Genomic DNA, 9,768 nt, shown 5'->3' on the forward strand with positions numbered 1-9,768 from the left:
CCTATTAACACAATTTAAAAACTGGTGTGTAGTTTATAATGTGCACTTTAAGCTCAAGTTGAAAGTGAGATTGAGGGAGGCGGAGTCTTGCTGCTACGCCGTAACAAACTAGATATTAAAAAGAGCTTCAAGGTTATGGACCCCTATGATTTAACGGATCGATACTCGCGGATGAAAAATCGATATTTTCCTAGGTTGGAAAATATCGATATATCGATATCGCCGAATTGATTTATTTATACAGCCCTAGTGATAAAAGGGTAAAGAAACCCAAATTGGGCATATTCAGTATTTAGTGGGAACATGCAGAAGCCTTATCTGACTGTTCATCCCTTCCCTCTCCCCTTTTATATGAGTAAAAACTACTCGTATAATCATGTTAATGTTGTAACTTTAAGTTTAATCGGCAGCTATCAAAATAAAAAAAATGTATAAATAAACGAGGTCTTTTGTGGAGGTCTTTTTACGCTGTTTTGTGTTATTTTAAACGCGAAGAGAATCGATCTTTTTACAACTTTTGTTTCTTAAGCCTGACAAAAGTCAGTCAACAGGTTTCCAACACGTAGTGTGCACTTATAATTTTTCATTTCTGATACAAGAGGATGGAAGCTGGCTGACAGCAAGGCACCAAATAAAGACTTCCTGAAAAGATCAGAGTTTTTGGTAAATCCCATTCTAATGTAAAATATGACAGATTACTGGATTAAGGAAATGTCTAGTATGGTATCAAACATGATAACTTTTGAGAATTTGGAAACGGTTACTTTTTATTTCCCAAAGTTATGGGGGGAGAAGAGGAGAGAATGGATATATGAGCTGCCTGAAATAATCTGTTCCCCCTCTAAAAAATTGAAACAAATAAATGTGCCTGCAAGTCTTTAACTGTGTTCATTCCTCTCATCATCAACAACAAAGCCTCTGATTTTGATAACATTTGCTCTTTATTTGCCAAAGTTAGGAGGGGGAACAAAATATTTTTAGCTCTTTAAGCCACCTGAAATAATAGGTTCCCCTTACATAAAATGGACATGTACAGTGAATTATATTTTTTGTTACCTAAAATTTGAATCATTAAATGAAGCTGTACATTTTAGTTTGCAGAAAAACTCCTAGCAAAAGAGGTTGTGGATTTTTCTGTTTTCACTGCGGCGGTCTACAGCATGAGGTTGGACATTGCTGTGAGACTTATTCTTAAAGGTGGTGATTATAACATTAATATTCTTATTTTGAGTATTAATGAAAATTTTTATCATGATTACTATAATTTGTATTTTTTTGATAAAAAAAAATATGTACTTAGCCAAAACTTAATACATCAACATGTGAAAAGTTCCATCCATCCATCCATCCATCCATTTTCTTCCGCTTATCCGGGGTTGGGTCGCGGGGGCAGCAGCTTCAGAAGGGAGGCCCAGACATCCCTCTCCTCAGCCACTTCTTCCAACTCCTCCGGGGGAATCCCAAGGCGTTCCCAGGCCAGCCGAGAGACATAATCCCTCCAGCGTGTCCTGGGTCTTCCCCGAGGCCTCCTCCCGGTGGGACGTGCCCGGAACACCTCACCAGGGAGGCGTCCAGGAGGCATCCTTACCAGATGCCCGAGCCACCTCAACTGGCTCCTCTCAACATGGAGGAGCAGCGGCTCTACTCTGAGTCCCTCCCGGATGACCGAGCTTCTCACCCTATCTCTAAGGGAGAGCCCAGCCACCCTGCGGAGGAAACCCATTTCGGCCGCTTGTACCGGTGATCTCGTTCTTTCGGTCATGACCCAAAGCTCATGACCATAAATGAGGGTGGGAACGTAGATCGACCGGTAAATCGAGAGCTTCGCTTTTTGGCTCAGCTCTCTCTTCACCACAACGGACCGGTACAAGGCCCGCTTCACGGCAGACGCTGCCCCAATCTGCCCGTCGATCTCCCGCTCCCTTCTTCCCTCATTCGTGAACAAGATCCCCAGATAGTTAAACTCCTCCACTTGAGGCAGGACGACCCTCCTGACCCGGAGAAGGCACCGGGGGGCCGTTCCTTCCAACCACGTCTCTCCAGGTCTCTCTGTCATTGCCCACGTGAGCGTTGAAGTCCCCCAGTAGAACAAGGGAGTCGCCAGGAGGGGCACTCTCCAGTACCCCCTCTAAGGACTCCAAGAAGGGTGGGTWATCTGAACTGCTGTTTGGCCCGTAAGCACAAACAACAGTCAGAACCCGTCCCCCCCTCCCGTAGGCGGAGGGAGGCTACCCTCTCGTTCACCGGGGTAAACCCCAACATACAGGCGCCCAGATGAGGGACATCAAGTATGCCCACTCCTGCCCAGCTCCTTTCACCGTGGGCAACTCCAGAATGGAAGTACTTCCAGCCCCTTTCAAGGAGACCTGTTCCAGAACCAGAGCCATGTGTCGAGGTGAGGCCGACTATTTCTAGCCGGAACCTCTCAGCCTCGCACACTAGCTCCGGTTCCTTCCCCACCAGATAGGTGACGTTCCACATCCCAAGAGCCAGCTTCTGCAGCCGAGGAAACTTTCCTTGTTTTCCGTTGACCATCTGTTTCTGATTCTGCCGCACCCTCGCCCCCGCTCAGTGATGACTCACTCCRCACAGTTTCTCCTTCTAAGCCTTTCTTTTCTTACAAAACATAATCAATGTGTTACTTTGTCGACCTATTACTTCAGTATGTTCCTTCCTCACTCATTATCTTTAATCTTAACGATCAGTGATCCTTATACGACAATCAAGCTGTTCAAACCTTACTTTCCATAATGTATTATAACATTCAGCTGATTAAAAGTACAGAACATATATTTTTGATTATACATTACAGACATTCCTTCATTGGCATGTGTATTATTATTTTAAACCTGTTAAAAACCATAATCATCATTAAATCATTATACAAGGTTTACTGTTATTTCTCAGGCCTTTATTCCGTTTTCTGCGTGTACCTGGACAGATCTCACATGCTTATACCAGGTTTCACGACACTTACCAATGCCCGACTGACTTTCTCAACTCTGTTTATTTTCAGAAATTACTCTCCTTCCTACCTTTCTGCTTCTCCTCAGCTTCCTCTAAAATATCAGATCCTTCTCCCGTTTCTTCTCAAACTCTTCATTCTTCGTTTCTGCTTCAGACTCTCGCAACCCATTTCTCTTCTTCGGTCATAATCTGACTATTCAGGTCCTTTATCGCCTCTCCATCTTCCTATGCTTGCACAGGCATCTGACATGATGGCAAACCAATTTTATCATAATTATCATCATCATTCTCAGTTTCTCTGATATCTTGACAGGATCTCACAATTTCTCCTCTTCCGACTTCTCGGAAGTTTTGTCTTTACTTCTTGGCGCCTCGTTGGCATCCTCTATCTTTCGGCTTCTGCTTCGCGTCTTCTCACAATTTCAGATAATTTTCTCACCTTCATAAAATCTTGTATTCCATCTCCTTCATCTTTAATCATGCAGAGTCATTTCCTTAGCAAGCATACTTGATCTCCCACCTTACTTTCCCTAGTGTCTTTGACGCCGGCTCGGTCCCCTTAGTTTATTTTTGGGGGGAAGACATCTCTAATTTTCATACACAGCAGCTCATTCTCTCTGACAGCAGTTTTCAGCGCAACGTCTTCCTCCTGGGTCTGAGAGCCAAAGACTTTCATTTGTCAATTAAACTTTCTAATACCACTCTCTCTGTGCATGAGTCTATCCAGGTTGAATTCACAGTAATTGCGGTGATGAGAGAAATATGGTGTGTGCTGAGCTCAGAAATTTTTCAGAAATGTATGTAAAACACTGGGGAGGAGTGTCAGTTAGTCCTGTCCCATCACTTTGCTCTGAAGCACCTGGACAGAAAACCATAAGCCCAAGAGAAATTTCGAAAACATTTTACCGGAGCAGGCATTCGGTGCGATTTCATGACCAACTTTCATACCAATAGTACAAGTTTTGCGGCCATGAGAGCGATTTCAAAATTATTTTGGGGTCAAAATTCCACCCTGTTTCTCACTCTAAAAAAGCGGCAGTTGGTGTCAGTTACACTCTGCGTTTCGGCAGTTGAAAATTTTGCTGGTTATTCGCTTTTTATTCGCAGTCATAACTCCAATTCCCAATAAAAATAATAGCTCCCTTCCTGGGATTGAGCTGCACGTTTTGATACCACTTTTGTGGGTGGGCACGCAGCGGTACAAGCCGCATTAACGGTAATGGAAAAAGATGTTATAATAAACAGACATAGTATTGGGTGTCGAACAATAGGTGCCTGCCATGCATTACATGGGAGGCAGTGATTGCCATGCAAGTTCTAAAGAGCAGCTCAACTATCATGTGAGTGAGACACAAAGGAAGGCAGACACACATGGAGGCAATGTGGGTGGGCATTGTGGGTGGGCACGCAGAAAAAGCGTGCCCACTAATGCCTCCAATGCATGGAGGCAGTGACTGACTTGCTTTGCAAGTCAGTCACTGCTCTCCCTATGCATTGCTATGGCATGCCCCTAATTAGAGAAGTTCTATTGGGTGTAGAACAATAGGCGCCTGCCATGCATTACATGAAGGCAGTGACTGCCTTGCTTTGCAAGTCAGTCACTGCTCTTCCTTATGCATTGCTAATGGCATGCCCCAATGATCAAAATGCAAACCCAGGAGAAAGTTAAAAAAAACAAATAACCAGAGTTCCTGACACCGGGCGTGATACCTTGACAAAACAACAGAGAGGTGGGAAACAGCAAGGGTTTTGGGGGACGCAGGTTGACTGGGAAAAAAAGAAAGGGGGCTTTGAAGAAAATGGGTTGAGCACCACTGATCTAAGTAACTGTTCTTACTATTCTGTTGTAGGTATGGATTTCTACTGAAGCAAAAGCCCAGTCACTTGTCAGAGACAGAGCTGTCAGTAAATCTGCTAAACATGGTTGATGCTGAAGAAGGACATTACCAGCTAGGACTCACCAAGGTAATAAAACTTTTATCTTTGTTGATAATTACCCATGAAATTAAATTGAGGTTCATTTACTGATTTTCCACAATCGTAAATTGTCATATGAATTCAAATTTTTGTCAGATTAAAAATACCTTCTGAAAATGACGACCTATATAGTTAAAACCAGACGTTTACATAAAAACTATATAAAACTATATGCGTTTGTTCAGTGTCTTATGTGTCAATTAAAATTACCAACATTTTTCAATAGTTTACACTGTGGGCTTACCGGTATGAGGATATTCAGCGAGATTTTTATAAAGATTTTAATCTTGCCCTGGAATTACCTACATTGTTGCCACCTGAGATTTTCATAGCATGGGACAATTTACCCAAGAACACACAAAGTTCATTTGAGGCTACCAAAAAGCATCTCCATGACACGTTTGGCCAAAAGAATGTTATTGCCTCATTTCAGACTTTTCCCAATGCACGTCATTGGCTGCCAAATGAAGCGATGGAAATCTATGCTGCAGATAAATGTTGTCTAGTGAAAGAGGCATTCCCAATTTTGAGAAAAATGTGAGTGAGTAGTACATGAAAATGTCCCGTTTCATTGCTGGTTTGGATCAGGACCTGGATACAGATCAAGTGCAACAAGAGTGGGGTGAAGATGTTTCAGGAGACTTTTGAGGTTGCAGCAGGAGCAGAGTGGGCTTGTCAGGCTGCTCATTTAATATCACCAGTATTGCCAGGTGCTGCAGCAGAAGATGTAAGCACATCCCCTTCTGTAAATACTGTTTCCAGCGAGCAATAGTATCTGAAAACTGCCATACAAAACCTCACTAGTAATGTAAAGGACCTCAGTAAAGAACTAGGGACACTGAAAATGAAGTTGGATAACAGATTCACATTCACCAACAAGACAGTTTTGCCAGCCCTCCCCTGAGTATGGGCACCGATATGGGTGCAGTCAAAATGACAATCTATACAGCAGGGGCTATAGATCTGGTTTGCCTTCTTTCAGGGCCAGCATTGAAAAATATTTAAGGTCCAGTGGCTTCTACAATGAGGGCAGTAGAGGACGTCACCAATCACCTGGGAGACACCCGTCTGATGGAGGCGGAGGAGCCTAAGCCCTCAATGAAAACATGAGGGCTTAGGCCCTCAAAATTTTGGTCCTGAATTTTTTCAGGACCAAAAATGCATGGCACCTCCACCTATGTGTAGTTGCCAACCAGCTGACTACCGTTCCAATCATAACTATCCAGGCTACTCAACTGATGGATTCTACTATCAGGGAAACAAACACTAGCACTATTATGTAAAACACTTAGAAATGCCTTGCTGCTGAAATGTGCTATACAAATAAAATYTGATTGATTGATTGACTAGCTGTTGAGGAGGGGTGCTCATCAGCTTACTCAAATTTTTATTTAAATGACAGTGGAATTGCTGGAGTTGAAAATGGTGTCACTGCCACACACATTATCTAGCGTGGTAAGTGGGTAATCACCCACTTACCACTTTTTTCTGAAGGTAAGGGAATCCCCTTACCTTCAGAAACTAGCACACTGATGGCAGCAGTAAGTGATTTTACCTTGTATACGAATGGGATCTTAGAGGGGTCTGACACACACATTATGTTGGATTCAGGCTCCCATATGTCATTTATAAGTGAAAAAAACTAAGTCTATTGCTGCATCCTTGAAAAAACTGTCTTATCAAAAGCAGTGATGGACCACAATTTGGACACTTTAGGCACCATTGAAGTGACTTAAAATGGGCTCACATACTTTACACCATGATATGCAAGTGATGAGGAATGTCAGGGAAGGCACTCTCCTTGGTATGGACTTTCTACAACTCCATAATGCAGTTCTAGATTTTGGTCGGAGAATCTGCAATTTTATGGAGCAGATATTTATCTCTCAGAAAAACCCAATTGTCTTTCTTAAACTGTACAGCACATATAATAAAATGTACAGTGGTTCCACCACATTGTGAGATCAACTGTGAGGTATTATCCTGTTGTGCAGATTGCTGTTCCAAGTGGTCAACAAAAGGAAGCGTTCAGGGCACTACATGGCCATTCTCTTGCTGGACATTTTGATGCAGTAAAGACTTTACAATGTGCTCAGGCCAGATGCTACTGGCCTTAGATGTCTCAAGATATAACTGAGTGGGATCTAGAATATGTGGTGTGCAAGGCACGGCTGCCGCCAACACCCTGTCAGCAGGCCCCTTTGAAACATGTTGTTTCAAAGCCGTTTGAAAAAATAGCTATGGATTTCACAGAATTGCCCCTCACTACTCATAGAAACAGATACATGCTTGATGTAATGGACTATTTCATGAAGTACATTAACCTGGTCTGGAAGTGATTACTTCCAGACCAGAGAGCTGTAGTGAAGTGTTTGAGGATTACATTTGTCGCCATGTTGTTCCCCACACCCTACACACAGACCAGGGATGCCAGTTTGATTCAGACCTTATTAAATGTCTGTGTTCAAGTATGGGTGTATACAAAACAAGGACATCTCCATATCATGCAATGTCAGATGGCATGGTGGTAAGGTTTAACAGACCAGTTAGTCAAGTACCTAAAGGGGGTGAATGGGATGAACACATGAAGCAGGTTGAGTTTGCATACAGCACTCATATACACTCCACTACAGATTTCATCCCATTCTTTTTGGTTCATGGTAGGGAAGCTTATTTACCAGCTGATCTTTTCCGTTGCTAGGCAAACACCCATATGTGCACCTAATGAGTTTGCTACTAGTGTCCTAAACGAGCTGTGTTCTGCTTTTGACACTGCAGCTACTAACATTGCTGCTGCAGCCTTACAACAGAAGGCTGCAGCAGCAACATTGTGACAGACAAGTGAGACTTGAAGCTTATGATCCCGGGATTTAGTGTGGGTTGTCATGCCTTCTTTGTCTATGCAGGGCTTAAAGAGCTCCGGCTGGGGGCCGGATTTCTGGCTTTTAACCAAACGGTCCGCCTCAACCAAAACTGTAGTCTCCTGGACCCTTCTAGACCGGAGGTGACACATCTAAATTTGCAGTACCGTAATTGCGCCACACATAGCGCTATCTGAAAAATTCCAACGGTTTCTGAAAGGGGAGACGTTGCACTTTCCAGCAAATATCGGGTTGATACGGCAACTTTACAGCTGCAGCTGCAGAAAGTGTAATTAATCCGGAGGGCACTCTTTAATAGACGGTAAATTGCGAAAATAACTTGCTGGATATTGAAAGTTCCGGTTGTTATGGATACATGGGTAAGTATATCATCTCACAGGATATTTAAAGAACTACTTACAATTAAAATAAGGAAGATTTATTTAGTCAGACATTTGAAACTTAGGCGTAAAGAGCTCCGTCTGGGGAACAGACTTTCAAGCAAAGCGAGCATTGGACCAAACGGCCCGCCTCAACTAAACTGGCAGACATCTTTGTCTATTATCTACAATCAGAATTCTAGCTCCCGTGTTCTTGACCAATGACTGTAAATCGGTTTGTAGAAAAAAAGCCCGTGCGTTCGGTTCGGCGGTTAAATGCGATATGAAAGAAGATGGAGTTTGTCTCACCCGGTAAAGAAACATGTTTAGTTGGGAAAGGAATTAAAAACAAGTGGCGCAGGGCATGGCTAGAGGAAAGGGGACAAGACGGAAAGTTGGAGGACATTTTTACAACAGGGGGCGCTGGGATTCCTTTGGGGGCCGTTTGGTCGAAGGTAAACTTTACACCTTAAATGCACAACAATACCAATTTAGACTTTGAGCAACTTATTAAAACTGGATTGTGTAACATTAAATCATGCCTGGCTGCAACTGTATTGATGGCAGCTCTCCTTCTATTCAGTGTTTGTAGCTTTTGGCGCAGCTCCGCTCCTGCTAGTAGCTTCACCGCATCAGGTCAGCGTTACACCGGCTGATGACGTTGCTGTGATTCACTTTGTCTGGTGTCAGATTTTCTAATACTTTATGTTTTATTGAGGATTTTTGTAAATCCTCAATATCAATGTGATCATGTCAAAGCAGCAACTTATATTAAAAAGTGTTTTATTGTCCGTCTGGATGCTGCCCGCTTCCATGGAAGGACAACAGAAAATCGCTCTTATAAACATGTAATTGCTAAAATCACGATACCCTGACTTTGTATCACTTTGAAAAATGAACCCATTTAAATAAAGAAATCAATAAATCCCTCCATGGGTGATACCACGATAGAGAGCGTTCATTTTATAGCGTTAACACGGTGCTGTAAGTGGTCCGGTATGAAACGGGTGTGATAGAACAACACAGCACTTTTAAATTTAAATAATCAGAATGCAGAAATTGTTTCCGTTGTTTTAAAAGATTTATGTCAGTCTAACCCTCCCACCCCCTCTCCTCTCCCCTGCACCTTAAGAGGTAAAAACAAAACGAAACAAAAAAAAAAAGACGCGCACATTGAGCAAAACTCTGAAACAGGAGAAGCTGGACATAAAACGGAGCGAAGAACTGGACGTGAATTATGGCATAAAAACAGAATCTGACGCTGAGCAGTGAAAAATCAACACATGATGTGAAACACATGACGATTAGGAGGCGCAGCAGGTGATGGTGAAGTCAATAAATGATCAAATAAATCTAGCAACAGGAAAAAAACTAAAGTGGACATAGCAATAAACCGAGAGGATAAAACTAATCAAATGAAACTAAATGGGAAATGAATGAAGAACAAAATGCAAGAATAAACTAAGAAACTAAAGTAAATACAGAGGAATAAACTGGTATGGCAAGACCTTTAGAGCAATAATTAATACAGAGACTGTATGGCAAGAATAAACAGACACTATTTCCAGATAAAAGGTAAAATA

The 9,768-nt window shown here is 42.5% G+C and overlaps 1 protein-coding gene across 1 annotated transcript in view; it reads left to right on the forward strand.

The window, feature by feature from the left end:
• Positions 1 to 9,768, forward strand: part of myo15b (myosin XVB) — a 160,249-nt gene that overhangs the window by 98,165 nt on the left and 52,316 nt on the right. The window contains exon 23 of the mRNA XM_017310910.1: positions 4,818 to 4,932. Within this exon, the coding sequence (XP_017166399.1) occupies positions 4,818 to 4,932 (115 nt within the window). The remainder of the gene's footprint in view (positions 1 to 4,817; positions 4,933 to 9,768) is intronic.

Source organism: Poecilia reticulata, linkage group LG19 (assembly GCF_000633615.1).
Source record: "Poecilia reticulata strain Guanapo linkage group LG19, Guppy_female_1.0+MT, whole genome shotgun sequence".
Classification (NCBI taxonomy): domain Eukaryota; kingdom Metazoa; phylum Chordata; class Actinopteri; order Cyprinodontiformes; family Poeciliidae; genus Poecilia; species Poecilia reticulata.